General features: G+C 30.2%; 1 protein-coding gene and 1 pseudogene across 1 annotated transcript; both read left to right on the top strand.

The window, feature by feature from the left end:
- The first annotated feature begins 1,410 nt into the window (after nt 1-1,410).
- LOC120215967 (cyclic dof factor 3-like) lies at nt 1,411-3,778 on the top strand. Its single transcript, XM_039213495.1, has 2 exons — nt 1,411-1,702; nt 2,287-3,778. The coding sequence occupies exons 1-2, from the start codon at nt 1,505-1,507 to the stop codon at nt 3,568-3,570; spliced, it is 1,482 nt and encodes a 493-aa protein (XP_039069426.1). The 5' UTR covers nt 1,411-1,504; the 3' UTR covers nt 3,571-3,778.
- A 13,192-nt stretch (nt 3,779-16,970) lies between these two features.
- Nucleotides 16,971-18,597, top strand: LOC120215966 (annotated as a pseudogene).
- The last annotated feature ends 4,605 nt before the right edge of the window (nt 18,598-23,202 follow it).

Raw genomic sequence — 23,202 nt, 5'->3', positions numbered from 1 at the left:
AAAAACTTAAAATATTAGATACTAAAAAAGAATCAGAGTGATAATTTAGGTACTAAATACATAGTTTACCCTATAAATTAAAATATCATGTTAAATTAATACTACTGCAATAATCAGTTTACTCTTTTCACACCGAAAGACACAAAAGGTGCAGAAGCGACCTTTTATCTCTTGTATACGTGTACCGATTTTAAAATTTTAATTAAAAAATATAAAAAAGTACAAAACAGATATAAAAAATAAAAATTAAAAAAAGGGAATTCCCCCACTACAAGGGACACGTGGCTTGATCCGAAAAGAGATGAGAAAGGGCCAAAAAATAGACAGGCAAGTGTTAACTCGATGAATGATTTACACGTGTCCAGAACCCATTGCATTGTTTTCAACTTTGTCAAAAACAAAGGGGGAAAGGGAAACCCTTTTTAAGTGGGCGGTAGGGGCCCGCTTTGAATTTTGTTTCAGCTGACGTGGCTAGACGACGCGTTTTTAAATTTAAAATTGAGATTTTGTGACGCTGACGTGGAATGACTGCAACGTGTTAAAAGATAGTGCCCCAATAGGAGCATGCCACGTAAGAAAATGCTAAAACCCAATCAGCCTATTGCACTGTTTTTCTTTTCTTTTCTTTTCTTTTAAAAAAAAAGTTTTTTATTATATTTTACTCCAGACTTTCAGTCAATATAATACACAAGAACTGCACCATAAAATAAAAATCTAAGAGGACTGGGTCAATATTGCAGCGAGGGTTGCTCAACAAAAGGGGTCACAATTCAATTAGAAGTCTGATTTTAAAAATATATAAAAATATATTTTTTATTTAAAATTTTCGAAAATTATAAATATTTTTTTTAAAAATTATTAGATGAAAAATTAATTTATTTGATCAAATAAAAAAAAGTTCATTTTACTGATAATCATCGGAAAGAGCCACATAACCTCAGTCAATAACTCGTCTATCAAAAGCTGAACTAATACAATTTCTATAACTGTATTGATTAATTTAATAATATATGATATGATAATTTTATTTTAATTTTGGTCAAAAAATAATAACTTTATTTTAATAATATACGATAAATTATTAATACAATTAATAATATTTATTAAAAAAAATTAATATTTTCTTTTGAAAAATCATAAAAACAAATAGTATGAGGGCAGTAACATCAAATATGAAAAGAGAGACACTTTTATCCTGGATCGACCAATGAGACAATTCCACGCGAGAACAGCGGCCAAAAACAGTGGCCGGTAGCACAAACACTGGATGCAACCCTACAACCGAATCAAAAGAAAAAGCCAAGGAAAAAGAAAATCTCAGGGCCACAAGAACTTGTGGCTGAGAATCAAACCATGGTGATGTCGTGGCATCCACCTCTCATTTATACCCATCCTACACACTTAATCCAATTTACCAAACCCCCAAGTACAAAATTTCGCCTCCTACGAATTTTTATAGCTTTTTTTATTTCTCTCTAGTGTTTCTTGTTTGGTTGTTGAGAAAATGCAAGAAAATAAAGACCCCGGGATCACGTTGTTTGGTAAGAAGATTCAGTTTCCTGCTGGTGGAGCAGAGGTTTCGACTATCTCCATTGATGAGTTCGACAAGGCGATAGTGGAGGATGAAGAGGGCGATGAATTTGATGACGATGAACAAGATGAAGTAGTAGAAGATGGTGAAGTGGGAGAGAAAACAGAGCAGGTTGGTGAAATTCGATCAAACAATCAAGCTTCTTTTGATTCCTTTGGAGATTTTAAGGATTGCCCATTTCTTGAAATTATTGGGTCAATTTTACTTTTTCTTGATTTTCCCCATTTTTGGTTTCCTAGTTGTTTTGCTAGGACTAGCCTTTTCCTTTTGGATTTTTATCCCCCTCCCAAAGATTATTTGGAGCTTTGAAATTCTTTTGGAAACTGTAATTTTATGCTTGAATTACTGTATAATATTTTAAAAAAATCAAATCGTAAAGTTTTATTTAACTTCCAGACTGTTTTTACTGATCATAGGTTTGATTATTGAACTGGAAGATAATTAGTTCTGGGGAACCAGAAATTATTATACTGGAAATTTTTGAAGTCCTTATTGGTTTTTAGCCAATCAAATTTTAAATATCTTGATAAGTTTTTAGCTTATTAATTGAATTGTTAAAAATTCCAAGAAATTTCGCATATTTACTTGTTTGTTTCTCGAGAAATTTGTCTGATTTTATTGATTCTCTCTGAGAATCTTTTTGGTTTAGAAATCTTTGTTTCAAGTTTCTTATTGGGAAACCTTTTGAATTTCAGGATTCTTTAGCAGGGAAGGTTGCTGATACTGGAGAAGAAGATGACGTCCACGCTTCACATAGAGGTGAATCGGAAAATAATCTGGAAGCATCGCCGGAGACTAATGTAAACCCAAAAACTCCGTCGATCAACGAAGAAAACGGAATATCGAAGACCGGAAAGACCGATAAAGAACGAAGTGATGGAACCAAGTCGCAGGAGAAAACACTTAAAAAGCCTGATCAGATACTTCCATGCCCCCGCTGCAAGAGCATGGATACAAAGTTTTGCTACTACAATAATTACAACATTAATCAGCCTCGTCATTTCTGCAAAGCCTGTCAAAGATACTGGACCGCCGGCGGTACGATGAGGAACGTTCCGGTGGGCGCTGGTCGTCGTAAGAACAAGAACTCTGCTTCACACTACCGACACATCTCGATGTCGGAGGTTCTTCAAGCTGCTCGAATTAGTGCAGCACATCACCCTGCACTGAAAAGCAATGGCAGGGTGCTTAGCTTCGGCCTAGATGCACCAATTTGTGATTCCATGGATTCTGTCTTAATCGTTGGGGAGAAAAAGGTTGTGAATGGTACCCGAGACGGATTTCATGGCTTTGAAGAACAAAGGGTTTCGGTCGCAAACAGACGGGAAAACGGTGATGATTGCTCGAGTGGATCTTCCATCACGGTTTCGAACTCGATGGAGGAAGGACGTAGAAATTGCATTCAAGAAAATATGACGGTGAACATTAACGGCTTTCCTTCACCCGTACCTTGTTTACCTGGTGTTCCTTGGCCTTATCCATGGAATTCCGTGGTGCCTCCTCCGGCATTTTGCCCGTCCGGATTTCCCATGTCGTTCTACCCTGCCGCAGCTTATTGGAACTGCGGGATTCCCGGCACTTGGAACGTTCCTTGGATGTCTCCTCAGTCATCCTCCAGTGCTTCAAACCAGAAGGCTCCAACAACTTCGGGTTCGAATCATCCGACGTTAGGGAAACATTCAAGGGAAGGGGACACAACAGCTAAATTAGATGATTCAGAAAAACACAAGCCAACTAAGCAGAAGAACGGAAGCGTTTTGGTTCCGAAAACATTAAGGATCGATGATCCGAGTGAAGCGGCAAAAAGTTCGATATGGGCAACACTCGGGATCAAGAACGAATCACTTAGCGGGGTAGGGCTTTTCAAGGCCTTCAATTCAAAGAGTGATGGAAAGAATCATGTAGCTGAAGCATCACCAGTATTGAGAGCAAACCCTGCAGCCTTGTCAAGATCCCTCAACTTCCATGAGAGCTCTTGAAAGCTAGGTGCTCGATATAGGCCTTAAATACTTTCGAACCACTTACCGGCGTTGTCGTGTCAGATCAGTTCAGGAGTTAGATGGTTGCCTGAGAGAAAGACCGAAGACCGGCCTTTTCTTTTTCTCCTCAGTAGGATGAGAAGCTCAGGGAAAACTAATTCTCTTCATGTAACACTACAATAAACAGTAAACATATGCCGTTTGATTTGTACTCGGTTTGCTCAGTTTGTATTCATGTATATATATCTCTATATATGTAAAATACCATGACAGTACTGGAGAATTATCTTTTACACCTATTGAACTAAATTTTCATACCGAAGCAGTGGAAGTCTTTTTCCACATCCTTCCATCTTCTCCAAGTAAACTCGGTTTTTCTTCGAAGTATTCGTGTTTGATATCTATATGACACATATGATTATCTAAATTCGACCGAACAAAACTAAAAAAAAATCGAACACGCCCGTATCAGATACCGCGAAAAGCTGAGGAAGCGCTAACAACCATGGAAGAAACAGTTGTATCATGGCTAAGCAAAGAAATGGAATTTTCATCTTGAAGGACCACCTTTTTTGTTGAAGATAAGCTTGAATATTTCATTCAAAGAAAAGACCAATAACCTTCCCTTTTCACCAATGGAATCCAAACAACTTCCATAAAGAAAAGGCAAATTGCTTAGCTCCCTGATAAATGTACTCTTCCCCCCCCCCCCCCCCCACAAGCTCATTGATATTATATTGCATTAGCTTTTGTAAGTATGATTCACTTTGCTGCAGTGAGAAGCAAAATCATGCGTTGAGTAGATAAAAACCGCGTTTTCGAAAGTCGGGTCGAGTCGAAACTCGATGATGAACCCATGTTTTGTTTAAGCAGATGGATGTGGTCCATGCATGAGTAGGGTCAAGGGGAATGGAAAAAAGGAATCGTTTAGAATTTTTCGAGTTCGAATCGAGTTTAACAATATTTAAATTCGATTTGTCTCATTTAAATCTCCATCTCTCGTATTTAAATACGTATACGACTGAGTTTAACAAACATTTCAATGAAAAGAAAGAATCCGGACGACATTAATGTCAATCCTAACTGTTTACCTAAATTGGGGCTGCTGTCAATGTTTTATGGAATTAAATGAAGAAGAAACCGTGTTAGTTTGGGCAAATTAAAGCTTCTTCGACTTCACATATTTGAAACCCTAAATTAGTAATAAATTCAACCTACTTTCTTGGGTTTGATAGGTTTATGTCTTCGTATAATATCGTACTAAACTAATCATATCTATCGATAAATAATAGATATCGCTTAAGCAGGTTCGAGTATTTGTATATGTAGAAAAATTCTGCTGAGAGACTCGTCCACCAAGTATGACACGAGTCGACCCGAATTAATAAGAAAGGGTAAGAATAACCAACAAACCCATATGGCTCAGCCGAGTTGACTCCACATACTTCAAAGTTAATTTCGTAGGAAGGTATTCGAGCCCACCAGTGGTTGAAAATGAACCCACCCAAGTTAGATTACACTCGACAATTCCTATTGTATGACGGATCCCCCAACTTTGATAGTATAATTACTTTTTAAGCCATTGATAGTTTTGAAACCATTACAATTAAGCGCTTGCACCTCTTAAAATTTTATAGTATAATTATTTTTTAGGACAATGTCTGTTTTAGATTCAATCAAATTAAAACTTGACCCTAAATTTGTCTGGTTTAATTACTCTTTAAGACCTTTGAATTTTTAAATTACTGAAATTGAACCTTATTTCTTAATTTGTATGGTTTAATTACTTTTTAGATCCTATTTATTTTAAAATTAAATAACTTGTCCCCTCTTAGTTCGATCCTGTCTTTATCCATGGTCAAATCCATTATCTAACAATCATGTATTTACTTTGTCAGCCTAGGAACAATTATAATGACCCTAAGTTCGACATAAACACTAAATGTATGTATATAAACTACCGTGTAAGGTTAGAGAAAGAATTCTCAATTCTCTCTCGATCTCTCTCAGTACAAATAGTATCATCTTCTTAAATACATAAAATTATCATTTGTGACTCTCCGACCAAATAAAATAAAAATAATCCCTCAATCTAACTTTTTCATCAATAATATTATTTAAAGTTTAATTGTTTATACATTAATATCATATTAGTATTAACAAATTTATCCCAACATCTGCTTGCCATGTAGAAAACATTGGCACACTAACGTCCAGACCCACCAACTACCAAGGATTGTATAATAAACCAGTCCAGCTTTCAACTACCATGACTTTTACCATATTAGGTCAAAGTCTAACAATATATATAAATTACCATATAAGGGACAGTGCGGCACCTTTAATATACGGTTAAAGGAAAGGGTTACTGATTTTGTTATTATTTTTTTTTTAACAAAACCGATAAAAAAATTACCTAAAACATTATTATTTATACTTAAAACGTTAATATTTTTTAACAATTTCGGTAAAGTGTCCAATAATAACAAAACCGATAGAAATAATAATGTTTTCGGTAATTTTTTATCGATTTTGTTAAAAAAATAATAACAAAATCGATAGAGTCATTTTTAGCCATATATTACGTGATCATTTCCCACCATGTAAGGAGGTGCTAGAAAAAAAAGTCCATTCTTACTTTATATTTAAAAATATTTAGGTCACAAAATAAATTGAAAAAAAGAGACAACTATTAGTCAATAATTTAATTTACATAAAATAAAAAAATAAAGAGAGTTTACATTAATAATAAAAGACTTCTACATAAAATATAGGAGTAAATAAAAATTAGTCATTTTTTAATTTAATAATAAAATCGTTAATTAAGGAGAAATAGTTGAATTATTTTTAACTATATAAATTTATTCAGATGAAGTATAAATAAAATATTATCTATATGAACGAATTTGATTATCTTTTTTAATAATATTAATTTTTTATGTATAAATTTAAATTTCGTTTTTAAGAGTATTTATATATATATAATATCTAAAATATAAAAAATTAGGTAACGAGTGTCCACCCCTCCCTCATTTATATGCCCTCACCCAGCCTCCCTTGAACGTTATTTTCCTACCCTTGACGTGCCCCTTTTCATGTCCCACAAATAGTTATTTGATGTGTATTAAAAATTTTAAATTAAAAGATAATAACAAGTCGTTAATTCTTTCTTTTGAATTAATTATTAGTATATGATATATTGTCGACTAATCTAAATCATATTTTATAGACTTATTATGGCTAACATTCAAACTCAATTTGATCCATACAAAAAATGCGAAGATTCGAATCCCTAACCTTACTTAAAGAATATAATACATCATTTTACAAGACGAACTGATTATTTGCGTAAATTACTTTTATTTATTTCTTATATTGTTATTATTGACAAAAACACGAATTCTTAACCTTACTTAAAGAAGCTAATATCTCATTCTACTAGATGAACTGATTATTTGCATATATTACTTTTATTTATTTCTTTAATTATATTTTTATTATTGACAAAAAACATGATTTAGTATGTTCTTCTCATTTTCTATTATTAATCTCAGCCTTTAATTTTTCTCATTTCTTTATGATCTATCATCTCCATTCTTTTTATTTTGATGCGTTCTTCTCGTTTCCTATTGTTAATCTCAACCTTTAATTTCTCTCATTTCTTTACGCTCTATCATCTCCATTCTTTTTTATTTTGTTCCTTTTTTCTTCTAATTTTTTCTTTTTTCTTTTTATATAATATTGTTAAAAATATTATAATCAATGTTTAATTAGACCTAGTAAATTTGACTCAAATCTAACTATTCAAATCGATTTACCAGACTCGAAACCTGATATAGACCCAAATATAATGGCTTAAATTTGATCTAAAACCTGAACTGAAGCAATTCGAATCAAAATTGATATGAATTTTAGCTGGATTGAAAGCAAATCAAATCGAAAAAACCCAAACCGAAAACAAATTGTAATACCCCAAATTTTGGTTAGTGGCAAAATGTAAATTTTGAAAGTTTAGTGGCCAAAGTATAAATTTGGAAAATTTTAGGGACCAAAAATATAATTTTTAAAAGTTATGTATTTTGGCCTATAAATAAATATTTTACTTCGGAATTAACATTTTGGTGAGAATTAGAATTTGAATTCAGAGTTTGTATAAAAAGTTATGAAGCAGTAAAGTATGGTAAAAGTTCGGATAATCAGATAGAATACAAATTTTGAGAAATTCTGAAGGATGATAGAGAAGGGTTATAAATATTATTTTCATAATTTATAAGGTTGAAATTTAACATGGATAGTTGGAATTAGAATTAGTTTTCCATGTTAAATAAAGATTATGTACTTTTGGTGACTAAATTACAATTTTTGAAAATTATATGGCTAAAGTATAAATTCAACTTCAATTTGGTTCATCTTTGACTATGGGATATTTTAATGAAGATATTTCAATGGGCAAATGGTAATTATCATGAATCATTAATGACACTTTTGGAATATCTCATTAATTGAATTTTAAATTCAATTATATTATAACGGTTCCAAGTGTTTTAAGTGATAACTACATGGAAAAAAATCAGCCATCTTCTCCACAAACTTCCGTGAACTCCGTTAGCAAAGGTGAGGATTTTTCAATTTTATTTTCAAGCCAATTCTTTGAGTTTTGGACTAAAGTGTGAAATAGAAAATTAATCTATATTAAATTATCTATACTTTCGTATAATTATTTCATAGTTTTATTGAGTTGATCATTGAGTTGGTGTTTATGGTGGTTGAAGAACAAGTTGGAGGTTGATGATTCATGGATAGATTTTTATGTTAATGGTGTTGTAGAGTTGTTTTCAAGTGTGCACAATGATTGAAAATGAATAAATAAGGATTTGATCATGACCTAGGGTTTATGGAAATATTCATTTTGGATTGATTGATATGAAATTTGATTGGAATTGTATGTAATTGAAGTTGAAAGCTTGAAATCATGCTTGAAACAAGTTGGAAAGCATTGAATTTTATTCCTAGGATATTCAGCCTCCTTGAATAAAATTAGGGAAAATTTTACAAAATTCTACTATGGATTAGAATTAATATTAGATTGATTCTACATGATTCGAAAGGTTGTTTTGGACCAATTTGGAACTTGGTGGATTTATAAGGATCATTTTGCACACTTTAGGAATTATGAGAGAACAAGTGTAATTGATCAATTGATGAAAGACTATGCTGAAATTTAGCAATTAAATGTTTACTTTAATGTTTGTATATTGTATTGGATCAATATGTAAGTTGGGTATATTTTGGAGACTCAAATCGAAAGATTAGAAAGTTTGTATGTGGATTGGAAATTGTGTAAAATATCTTGTACCCATGTAAGACATCTGATGGTGGAAACTTTCCCAAAACTTAGTAAACAATTCCGAATAGGTTGAAATCGTTGTGTCTAACTATCGTCGCACTGTTAACCGGAACATCAGGTTGGTAAGCGACATCTTCCAATGTAATTGATGCTTCACCACTCGAAAAATGGAAAGTATGCATCTTCGACCTCCAACGTTTAATGAGAGTCATAATCAATGTTGGATTCTCCTTAAAACCACGCAAAAATGTTGTTGGATACAACTTGGATTGTTGCAAATATATAGTAATCCACTGGTCTAACTATCGTCGCACTGTTAACCGGAACATCAGGTAAGCGACATCTTCCAATGTTAATTGATGCTTCACCACTCGAAAAATGGAAAGTATGCATCTTCGACCTCCAACGTTTAATGAGAGTCATAATCAATGTTGGATTCTCCTAAAACCACGCAAAAATGTTGTTGGATACAACTTGGATTGTTGCAAATATATAGTAATCCACTGATGCGGATCTCAAAGTCCCATTCCTCTTTGGAAAACGCTTCGCTCTTCATTCGGTACAAGATCAAGCGAAGGAATATAGACATCATCGAGGCATAACATTTCGTCGTGAGTTAACATTTATTTGATTGTTTTCGAATTTTTCCTTAACAAAACACAATAAAAAAAAACTTAAACTCAAAACTCTTATTTATAAACCCAAACACAACGGTCAGAAACAACTAGTGATTTAAAAAAAAGACCCACCGAACTCGTTACTTAGACATGACGAGTTCATTTGTGACCGTTGCAATTTGTTTGTTACACAGCTGCTTGTTGTGCAAATTTTAGAAACAACTAGTTAATTAAAAAAATCTTAGAAAACTCGTCACCTCGATATGACGAGTTTGAGATTTTTATTTTTTTTCAAATTATTCAATAAGGGTTAAAAATATAAATTTTAACTAAACTCGACACTTCGAAGTGACGAGTTCTATTAGAAATAATAAAATATTGACCCACATGGGTCCCACATACCTAGAACCATTAAAAAATTATTTCCAACATCTGACAAGTTCCAAGTTCACTATATCAAATGTCGTAGATCCCAAATTAAATATCAACGTGTCTCATTGGGCTAAATAATTAAATTTTTGGCCCTATTGGGCCGTAAAAACCGACTATTAAGTCAGTTAGACTGTTGGGTTACTAGTTAGTCAATTTGCTTGGGCCATTACGAGTTAGTTAGTTAGTCTGCTAAGCTTTGGTCTATAAAAAAATGTAACGGACTTTTGACCCAATTAATTGAATGAATCAATAAAAAATACAAGGCTGTATAGCACTATGTTGAATGAAAATCATTGAAGAAAGACCAAACAAGTTAAGGTTTGTTTCTGAAGCCAGATTAAGTTGTCCATGCTGAACCCTAGTTCATAAAATGATGTATATATTATTAGATAAAAATAAAAATAAAATACATGAAAGAGATGGAAATAAATGCTGGGTGATGCGTCATATGAATGAGCTGGTAACCCTAATCACCAGTCAACTTTCATCCCCACGTACCTAACCATGATGTACGCCATTGTCACTGCATATAGTTAATCCGATTTCTAGGCTTGCAGAAGCATTTGCCTTTTCTTTGGTGACGAATGTACGGTGTTCCTCCATTGTTTACAGGCTGCAAATAAAAAGAACTCGGAGGATATTGTGACGACATTGGTGTGGAAGCTTGACGCCTTTAAATGCGCACCAAACTCGACTGGTTTAATGGCCATTATTGTATCTTTTGCTGATCAGCTGGAACGAGGATGAGTTTTAAGGGTTTCTTTTAGGGTTTAATCTGGGTGATGATGGAAGCTATTGGCTTGTATAACTGGGTAACTACTTGAGGATTATTTGTTGTTAATTTTATGCAGTGTGTGATTCACGTTTGAAGAAATCTGAAACTCTTCATATATAGAATAAGAAATTAACATAATTAGAGGGAGGTGCCACATGGATAGACTATACGAAATTTCATGAACTAAAATAGATATTTTGAAGGTATAAGTACCTTATTGAAAGATTTGATAGAGTATAGGGACCAATAATGACATAGTCCCATTTTTAGCTATAAGATGTATTAATAAATATTAATATATTATTTGTAATAATTTTTAGAATAAATTATATATTTAGTCACCAAAATATCACTCTCTGTTTTGGCCATTCAAATAATTTTTTCCAAAATCATAACTAACGTTACATTTTCGTTCTATTTGGGTCACTCGTCGTTAAGAAATAGACAGGACTACTGACGCTGCATTTTTTTTTATTTTTCAATGATGATGTAGCATTACCTTATGATAACACATTAGCATCACCGCTAATTTTTTAACGGAACATGACCGAAACGCAACTTTAAGTACGATTTTAAAAAAATAATAGTTTAATGACCAAAACGAAATCAAAGTGATAGTTGAGTAACTAAATACAAAGTTTATCCTAATATTTATTATAATTATAGTTTATGCTTTTGAGATTATTTTTCTTAAATCAATATACTTGCTGAATTTGCGGAACGTAGATTTGCAAATCTCGTAAAATTGTCCCTTTTAACATATTATAATCACAATACAATGTTTGAGGGTTTTTTATTGATTAAATGAGAGATTCAAATCTTCTTTGAAAAGGACATATTTAAACGTATCCTTGAATCAAACGTTCAACTGTAAAATTTAATTATTTAAAGTACTAAATTGTAATTATCGAAATTAGCTGGATAATGGGTCCATTGCTTTCTTAATCTTGTATTTATGGTTCATGTATAATGGAATATGCTCCAATTTCAAGGCAAAACTACATATTTAACATCCAAAATTTAAAAAGGATAAACTACATATTTAGTCACTCAAATATTTTTACAAATCTATTTTGGTTACTCAATTTTTAAAAAATCATCATTAAACTTTAGACCTCCAGAAATAGTTGGATGATTAAATACATCAATGATTCTATTTATTTTTTAACGGCTGATTACTAAAATAAAACATAAATGTAAGTTTAGTGATGATTTAAAAAAAATAGTTGAGTGAGCAAAATAGACCTACAGAAATAGTTGGATGATTAAATACGTAGTTCACCTAAAATCTATATTTTTCTCTAATTTTTAAACTTTAGATGCATGCTAAAAAATTAAACCTTCAAATATCATTCCCACACCGTTAATTCAAACTTATGTATAACATTCTTTACAAAAAAATTAAATCAATTTTCATGATAATTTATATCTTAATTCTACTTGAGCGTTTATTAAACGTTTAATAAACGCCACGATATATGTATCCTATTATGGCGTTTGTTTAAAAACATCTCTAAAGTACGAGTTTTAATAGTGTTTATGTAGAAACTCCGTTAATGTTAAAATTTAATGACATTTTAGATATAAACACAACGATATATACAAATTTAATGACGTTTTCTTTGAAAACACCGCGACAAACGCCGCTATATACCTATTTTTGCTTTAGTGAACGAGCACAAGTTTGTTTTAGCAAAAATCAATAACAAGCCGCCATGTGGCAGTGTCTGGTACAGGGACAGTCAAATTCCAAAAAACAGTCAAATTTATTTATTTTTTTTAAAATTAAACCAAACGACGTAGTTTGTTAAACGAACCAAGTCGAACTCGAGTATTGCTAAGCTCGACTCGAACTTGAAAAATTTAAAAGTAAGCTCAACTCGATTCAAACTCACGAGCTAAAAATTATGAAGTTTAACTCGAACTCGAAATATAATATTGAAACTTGAACTTGAAAAGGCTTGAACTTAAAAAAAATTATAAGCTCGATTGAAGCCTCAAATTCGAGCTTGATTGAAGTGAAAAAATAGTTTACTCAATGCTTACCAAAAGGCTCTATGATTTTGAATGCCAAATTATCTCTATTTATTTATATAAATTAGTTGGGATGATCTTCTATGTTTCTTAGTCATGTGAGATTGTTTTAAAAAAAAATTAAATCAAACAATATCATTTGTTATGATTTTTAGCCCCAATTTTATTTTTTAATTATAGTTATATAATTATATTTATTATTTAATGTGTTTTACCTTAAATATTATGTTGTAGTTAATTTGAATCATTTTGTTTCACTTGATTTTATGGTTTTTAACTTATATATGTTATGACTTGCTTCGAATATGAATTGTAATATAAAAAATTATTTTTTATTAAATATTTTTGGTATTTTTATTTAATTTTTTAAATAATTATGACATCGTCCGGTTCTTCCGATCGGTCGGACCGGTTCGATCGATTAAACTAATGAATCGATAGTATGATCGGTTCGCTAACCGATCCGGTTCTGAAAACCATGCATACGTGGGATAGTATTGACCTTTGACTTGATGTGCCGAACAGAATTGAAAATTGAAATTCCTTAAGAGGCCAAACTTTACACGTGGCTTATAGTTATTGGGTTTCTTCATTGAAAGGAATGTTGCTGACCCAACAATGGTACGTAAATAGAATGTGTATATTCTTATAATAATTACAAAATAAATTTTAAAAGATAAGCAATTCCCATTTTGATTAGATAGCCTAATCACTCACAATATAATTAAAAATGTAATTAATAAAATATTTTCGTATTTGTTTAAATTAACATGTAGTCGAGTCATTGTGCGATCTTGTAATACATTAAAATATTGGTACATAGAATGTATATTTTACAATACTAATAAAAGTTTTAAAATGGTCATTCAACTATAGAGTGTTGCTTTGTTGAGTCAATTGACTATTAAAAATTATAAAAATGGTCATCTGACTATTTATTATGTTTCTAACTTGTCATTCTCCGTTCAAAAATTGATGGTTGTCTAAGTTGGACGTTAACATGATGGTTGAGATATAATAATCGTTTGAGATTCTAAGATCATATTTTATCATATTACAGTCAGCAGGTTAACGTTCAGCTCAGAATACCGTCATTTTTTTCACGAAAAATAATGATTTTGGAATATAATTAATAGCCGAAAGCAATACTCTTTAGTTGAATGACCATTTTGTAATTTTTTATAGTCGATGGACTTAATAAAACAATACCCTATAGTCGGAGGACCCATTTGTTTACTTTATCTTTTTTTTTTAAATTTTACATTTAGGAAGCTATTTTGATTGCGGAAAAAACTCTAAATTATTACTCGTATGGAACTTTAAACTCCCTTAGTTTAAAATGGTGTAAAATAACTTTTTAGTCCTCCAATTTAATAATATTATCTATATGGTCCATGACTTTTTGTTATTTTGATGTTGTAACACTATGAGATTGTGGATTTGTGTCACACGTCATAAAAAGGATTAAGAATGAAAAAAAACAAATTTAAGGTCTAATATGAAAAAAAGTTGAAGGGCCAAATTAAGAAAAAATGTTGAATTCATGGACTAGAAGTTTCTTTACCCCTTATTAAATTTACTTTAAATATTTTCTCCCTCATCTAATTACTGTTTGCAATAAAACTGTTATGAAACACTGCTTAACTTTCTCTCTAAAAAACAATATAAATAAATAGAAAATGAAGAAGCTTTTGGACGTTGGAGAGGTCGCAAATGATCCCCCCAACACACACAAAAATTTGTGTATTTCTGACGATTTAATCAACTGAAAATAGACAACTTGCTTACCTGTTTTTGGTTTTATGTTGTAAAGTGTCAGATTTTTCTAAAGCTCATTGCATGAAAAATCCTCAAAACAACTGATTTTTTTATTAAGTAAATACAACATAATATTTGTGGAAACGATTTCTTTTTAAAAAACAAATTTAATTTATTAATAAGTGTGATTTAAAAAAAATTTGTTTCGATTAATTTGATATTTCCCTTTTTAAAGTTTAAAAAATGGTTCGAGGAGTCGCCACCAATATTTGATTAGGGTATGGTTGGGCACCTCCAATAACATCATTGTGTCTCAACCTCAAGCCACATGATCATCTACACTGAATTCTGTTAGGAAGGGGGCAAGGGAACCAAGACAAGAGAGAGAAGCTTCAGTTCCATTAGATCCCCATGTCTTACAAGGAGTTGCTCCAGATCTTATATGACAAACATGTGGTGTCACCTTACCATGTGTCACCTCTACAACCTCCCTATCCTAAATGGCACGATGTTAATGTCCAATGTGAGTACCACACAGGGGCTCTTGGACATTCAATAGAGAACTGTACTGCCTTTAAGAAGATTATCTAAAGGTTAAGGAAAAAGAACGTCATCAACTTTGGTGATGGTGAGCAACCAAATGTAGCCCATAACTCACTGTCAAACCATGCAAGTACATGAATCAATGCAGTTGCAGAGAAAAAGGAAAAAAATCATAACAAAAGTGAGGTAAAATCACCAATGCATTGGATATGGGGTTAGATGATCAAGGCAGACGTGGATGCATATCAACCTCCCCTCAATCACAAACTTTAGCTTTTGGTGCAGCGTGGATGGAACTGCCCTTGCTTGATGGATCTAAGGTCTTCCCAACAGACAATTGTAGGTAGGCATGATGTCCATAACAAGGAACTCAACCTCACATGTAGACGGGTTGATGGTCGGGGGATACCAATCTTCCATAGCACTTTTCTTTTGGTTCCATCGAATGTTTTAACGACGCTTTGACATCTCCATATGTGTATACTGTCAGCAAGCAACTTCTTTAGGGTTACCAATGGCATCACATTTAATACAGAGTCATTGTGAACTAGCTAAGGTACCTATAATATAATATATAAGTACGTATCATACATAATATATAATTATTAATATGTAAACGCTCACTACCTATATATACCTAAGTAAAAATATAACCATATATATATATATATATATATATAAACATGCACATAACTAAATATAATAAATAATAGTTAACCCATATAATTAATAATATTATAACATATATAAATAACTAATATATATATATATATATATATATATATATATAATATATATATATATATATATATATATATATAAACTCAAACGAAACTCGAATGAACCTCTGGACAAAATAAGTATCTACAATATTTATTTAAAATAATTAAATTAAATAAACACAAACATTTATAATACTTTATACATGTATTATTTCGTATTTTTCTCATATTAATTATATAAATTATTAACTATTAATTAGAATTAGACAGATTTATTATGCGGGTGAATAATGAAAATAGGACATAGTTTAAAAAATCAATTAAATAGTTTGAAAAATAAAAATATATACAAATAAGTAACCTATAAATATCATCAATATTAACATAATAATAAAATATTACAATATAGTAGTAATTTCTTTTATCATAAAATCAAATATGACATACCTAAAATGATTAAAATTATCTGTTAATATAAAAATATATAAATATCAAATTTCCAAGAAAAAAAACAGTTTATATTTCATTATCATTTATCAAAAGTATTATTTGTTATCGTATTTAAATTTATTGAGTTTAAATGATAAATGATAAATTAGTGTTAAATTATTATGAATTATTATACATACAAAAGTTCATCTAGAGAAATATGATGGAATTGTGAGACCACTTCATGTTAATTTTGTCTTATTAATATATTGTATTGTATTTTAATATGTTATTTTTTTAAATGTAATACATTCATTCTACAAAATACTACAAAATAGGATCATAAATTTAGAAAGTTAAACAAAATAATAAAATAATTTATGTAAATAAAATATACAAACAAATATCAAGAGAAAATAATAAATTTCTTGATCACCGAAGTCGTTTGATTCCTACAACAAGTATCGTTATCAATAGTAGATAATAAGCACTATCATAATTAACGTTACAATAAAATATGATAACATGTTCACGATTAACTTTATTACAACTCAACCGTGTATTTGGAGTGAATGCATCTATTAAGATGAGTCAATATACATACTTTACGGATAAAACTATATGAATCCGAGACTTTTAGAAGGAATAATAATCTCATTTATCATCGAGTCGTTATTCCGTGAATTCTTATTAAATCAATTTTTATTCATACGGTGTCTAATATCACCGAGATGGTATAAAACAAGCAAACAAGTTGGGTTACAAACCACGTTTCTATCTCTCCATATGCACCAGTATTTAGGGGGCTTTTGTGTCTCATGCTGCCTTTTTCTCTCTTAAACATCCCCTCTTCTCTTTCAGTTTTACTTACTTTTTTGCTTCCATGGCTTCTCCCTTTTCTTCTCTCATTCCTTAACTTTATGTTCTTTTCCCCTAACTTCCCTTAGCTTTTATATAACTTCTCTCCATCTCTCTCTCTTTCTTCATCATTCTCCATTTGTTATTTTTCAGTTGCTCAGCTGTAAAAGGGTGTTTTTGTGTAAGGATTTTCAGCTGAAAATGGCAAACAATGGCGTGATTGTTGAAGAAGACGATCAAATGGAATTGCCTCCGGGTTTCAGGTTTCATCCAACGGATGAAGAGCTTATTTCTCACTACTTGTACAAGAAAGTTCTCGACGTCAACTTCAGGGCAAAAGCCATTGGAGATGTGGATTTGAACAAGTCCGAGCCATGGGAATTGCCTTGTAAGAGTTTTCTTTTTTCATTTTTTTGGGGTCAAACTATGCGATGTTACCAAAATTTTCTTATGGTTTGTTTGGTTGAAGGGAAAGCGAAAATGGGGGAGAAAGAATGGTATTTTTTCTGTGCGAGGGACAGGAAATACCCAACTGGTTTGAGGACGAACAGGGCAACTGAATCGGGGTACTGGAAGGCAACAGGCAAAGACAAAGAGATCTATAAAGGGAAATCATTGGTTGGAATGAAGAAAACACTTGTGTTCTACAAAGGTAGAGCTCCCAAAGGTGAAAAATCGAATTGGGTGATGCATGAGTATAGGCTTGAAGGCAAAATATTCAGTCCATAATCTCCCTAAAACCGCCAAGGTAAATCTGGGTTTTTTTCCTCTGTTGTTCTAAAGATAAATCCATGGAGTTGTTTTACGTATCTTGTTTTTGGCAGAATGAATGGGTTATTTGCAGGGTGTTTCAAAAGAATTCTGGTGGGAAAAACCCCCATATTTCTGGTCTGCTGAACATTGGTTCATTTGGAAATGAAATTTTGAGTCCTTCTGGACTTCCGCCATTAATGGATTCTTCATCGGCTTTCAATGCCAGGAAAAACCCTGTTTCCGATTCGGTTTACGTGCCCTGCTTCTCCAATCCGATCGATAATTTCCCCGACAACAACCCTCTACTCCTCCCTGTTCCATCGAACACGATCGCCACAAACGTTCTCCCGAGAATTCCGGCTCCGAACACTTTCTTCCCGGCTCAACCCGTCGGTTTCGCATCGAATCTTCAGTTCCCGGGCTCCGTTTTAGTGCGTGAACAGTCGATCCTCAGGGATTTACTCGAAAACCACGGGTCGAACATGAAAACGGAGAGGGAGACGATGGTTAGTGTCTCACAGGAAACCGGTTTAACCACCGACATCAACAACGAAATCTCTTCCGTCGTATGGAATCTGGACCACCACCGTCAACAGCAGCACCCTTCCGCTGCACCGGGGGATTTCGATTGCTTCTGGCAATACTGAAAAGGAAAACCTGCAAAATCTAGAGTTTTACCATTATTGGTTTGAGTTGTCTGTGTATAATATTTTCATTTCAAGTCTTAAAAAAAAACTTGGAAACAAATCGAAGCATAAACAATCATGTATTATTCAAGAACAACTTTAAAAATTGTTCTTGTTTCTGGGTTTTCATTTCAGATTATTGAACTGGTGTTATACTGTTGTGATCATGAATGTCAATTTGCATAGATCTTGAATTTGTCTCATGTGATATTCAGTTGGTAGCTAATTGGTAATTTATTTTTCTTAATTATGATTAAAAAATTCTCATTTCAGCCTCTAAGATGTTAATGCTTACATCATGGGCTGCAATAATATAATTAAACCTTATATCAGCATGAAGTTTTCAAAGAATTTTTGTACTATACTAAAATATATTAATCAAATTATGATCCTCGATTTATTATTATTTATGAATTTTTACACAAAATTTCTTCTAAATATAAAAGTAGACAAGCTTTCTTAATGTTTTGTGTGTCTTTAACTGTGACTTGAATTCTTTACTGTAATATTACAAATCTAATTGATGTTTTTAATTTTGTATTTTTTATAGTTGGATTGTATGACTAATGTGTTGTGATTTTGAATAAAATAAACTCACTTGAATAAATCTTAGGGTCTGTTTGTCCGAAATCTCGTGTTTGTTTCACGTAATTCGTTTTTCGGAAAATGTTTTCCCGTGTTTGTTTCACGTAAATCATTTTCCGGAAAATGTTTTCAAGTGTTTGGTTGGAAGAAAACTGGTTGGTCAACGTAAAACATTTTCCTGATCAACAAAATTTCTTTTGTGTTTTCTGGAAAATGATTTACGATCTGATTTTTCGTAAGTCATTTTCCGAATTTTTCACTTCAAAGAATAAATACTCAAAATAATTTTATTTTATAAATTTAATATTAATAAAATATTTTAATATCATTTTAATCAAAATATTAATTATGAAAATATTTAAAATATATTTATTAATATTTCTAATAATATAATATTATATTTTTAATATTATAATAATATAATATAAGATATTATATTTTTATTTTAATAATATATAATAAATTATTAAAAAAATTTATATTATTTATTAATTTCATAGAAATAATATTGTTGAATTAATAATAATGAATAATATTATTTATATATATTTAATATTAATATAATAATCTAATAATATTTTAATAAAGATATTTAAAATATACTAATTAATATTTTTAAAATATAATATAACACTATTACTTTAATAAATAATTAATATAATTTATAATATTTTTATTTCAATAAAATATACCAATATTAATATTTTTATTAATAAAATTATAAAAAATAATATTTAATAATAAAGAAATTATTTTAATATTTTAAAAATAATAATAATAAGTTTTATGATAAATAATATTATTTATTGTATTTAATATTTGTAATAAATAATTTTAAAAAAACTCATCAACTAGTGGAAAAAAGATTTAAACATCTTCTAAACATCGTAAAACGTTTTCCATATGTTTTTCAAAAAAATGTAATTCATTTTACGAAAAACATTTTCCAGAAAACGTTTTCCAGAAATGTAATTCATTTTCCAAAATTCAATTTCCAGAAAACCAATCCATGTTTATGGTTAATAATAATACAAATTAAAATTTGAAAGGTAATATGGAATATCTGCTTTATTTGCTATTTCTTGGTGTGATAATAGACACCAATCCATTCTTATGGTTAATGTTATTTTTCCTTTTTTTTCCACTATCCTTTTTATTTCGTTTTAGCACCTAAACTTTATTTTTTAACTTATATATATAATCATTTTTAAACTATTTGATAAAGTTAACACTAATTTATATATATATATATATATAATCATTAAATTATTTTTTAACTTAAATATCAAATCTTCTTTTTTTTCTTATTCATTACAATATGATATGTATATGTTGCATCTTGAAACCAAACAGTGCTCGTGGTTTGGATGTTAGCTTAATCTCTGTGCCTGCCCAGCTTCGATTCCCCTTACCGTGACTTTGGGGATTTTTGTAACACCCTGAAATGATGTTATATCATGTTAAGTTCATTAAATTCCTAGATATGCATGTGGCTTTATATTAGTAATCGGCCTAATGAATTATAGATTGAAATTAAATGAAACTACCTTAGCTAAATTAGAATTCATGGTCTATCGAATTAACTTATAAGTAAATTGATTGAGATTTGTTTAATCTTGTATTCGAAAAAAATGGCCCTTCAATTGTAATGTCCGTTGCGCATATCTAATTCAATGTTTATTAATCTTGTACTTTCTTATTGATCTCGATAATGCTCTCAATATTTGATTCGGGTTTGGGGGTGTTACAATTTTCTTCCTTTTTTAATTTTTCATTCAATCCGATGGTGACACACGTCACCATATAGTTGGGTGGAAATAATTTAATTAAATTAAAAAAATACCTTCCATTCGTATTATAACACATGTCACAATATGATTAGAGGATTAAATTTATTAAATTAAATTTAAATTAGGACCGACTTGATAGAATATAAATATTAAAGACTAAATGCATAATTACGCCAATTTCTTTAACTACCACTTCAGTATTTCCATTAACCATTAACAACTTGTGGCTTGATTGAACACATTTAAATAGTTAAGTGGTATGATTGACGAAATTAAAAGATCGACGACAAAAGTAAAAAGACTACATAGTTGAGTGGTCAATGGTATAGTTTTCCCTTAATTTTATCATATTTTGCATTTAACTTGTATAATAATATCACCGCAAAATCAATATTTTCTGATTATTTTAAAATTTGAATATGTGACACTCTAAATTAATAATCGAAGTTTAGTAATTCAACTATAATGTAAATCTATTGTTATTATATCAAACTTAATACTTACTTTTATCATTATTAGATTAAAGAATAATTTTTCACTTTATTTGGAAATAAAAAATAATTAAATAATTAATTTTATGTATTTATAAAATTTTATATTAAATTATTCTAAAAATATTATTTATAATATTAAGAAAATATTTAAAAATATTTAATTGTTTTTTAAAATCATATTATTTATTTATTTGAAATAATATTATTTTTAAATTATTTTTAAATAATATTATACGAAACTAAAATAATTGTTGGATAGTAAACGTATAATTTACCCTGAATTTAATTATTTAAAATTAAAAATATAATTTAAAAATAATATTATTTCAAATAAATAATTAATTAGATTTTTAAAAATAAATAAATATTTTTATAATATTATAAATAATCTTTTTTTTATAATTACTTCATATAATTTTTATAAAAATATATGAATTATTAATTATTTTTTATTATTAAATAAGTGGAAAAACTTTTAATTTAATAATTATATAAGTAAATATTATGTTCAATATAATAAAAAAATCACACTATAGATGAGTGACTAAACTTTCTGTGATTAATTTAAAGTGTCCCAAATTTAAATTTTATAATCATAAAAAATATTGATTTTTGTGGTGATATTGTTATATAAATTAAATTCAAAATATGGTGAAATTTATGCGATGACTCGTATTTAGATCACACAACTGCATAAGCTCCATCCACACTCTCTTAAAAAAATAGAATAATCGGAGAAAATGTGATTTCTTGATTCCCCTATCAAAACCACAAACTACACTCCATCGACACTCATCAAATCGAGCCAACCTGTCTTTAGTTGACAATCTATTAAAAATGATAATCTAAGTATATGAGTTATAATATATTTAAATGTATAATATTTCTAAAAATAATAATCATTTTTTTTGTAATAATAGTCCTTTTAACCATGTATTCTCTTGATTTGTAATAATATTTAAAAAATTTAATTTTATAGGGCTAATATTTTAATTTGATGGTAGAAAGGGTCCCACCGACGGAGTTTCGGTTGGGATGACCCACAGAAGGAGAAATGAGGTAAATATATTCAGAGGAAGAGTTAGACCTTTTTAACGGTCGGAACGTAATCAAGTGGGCCCCATCCTCCTCTTTCACCTATTCCCGCGCTTTATGAGACGACGCGTTTTAGGCTTCTAGCTATTGATTTTTGATTTCCATTGTCATATTATTTTATTTTAGGAATAAGTATTAAGATTGCATGTTAAATTAAGGGTAAAGTATATAGATGGTCTCTCAATTATAAGGTATGTTTTTGAGTCCTCTAATTATTTATAGTTATAAAATTATTCTTCAACTGTAGTGTATTATTTTAGTGAGTCTCTCGATTATTAAAAGTTGTAAAATAGTCATCCGACTATTTATATGTTTTAAATCGTTATTTTCTGTTAAAAAATTGATAATCATATGAGTTGGACATTAACCTACTAACTAAGATATGATGAATTCTGATACCACAATAGTTTGAGTTGTCTAGTTGTTTGATATTTTGAGATTATATTTTAGCATATCTCAATCACCAGGTTAACATCCAACATAAGAGTGTCGTTAATTTTTTTAACGGAAAATAATGAGTTTGGAATATATAAATAGTCATGTGACCATTCTTTATATTTTAATAGTCAAGGGACTTAACAAAATAGTAACTTATAGTTGAGGGATCATTTTGTAACTTTTAATAGTTGAGGGACCCAATAAACTTGTGTCATATAGTCGGAGGATTATTTGTGCATTTTACCAAAATTTAATTGAATGTGTCAGTTTAATTAA

This window comes from Hibiscus syriacus, unplaced genomic scaffold, assembly GCF_006381635.1.
Source record: "Hibiscus syriacus cultivar Baekdansim isolate YM2019G1 unplaced genomic scaffold, ASM638163v2 tig00110156_pilon, whole genome shotgun sequence".
Classification (NCBI taxonomy): domain Eukaryota; kingdom Viridiplantae; phylum Streptophyta; class Magnoliopsida; order Malvales; family Malvaceae; genus Hibiscus; species Hibiscus syriacus.
Note: the sequence above shows the minus strand (reverse complement) of the source record. Positions and strands in the feature narration are given on the sequence as shown.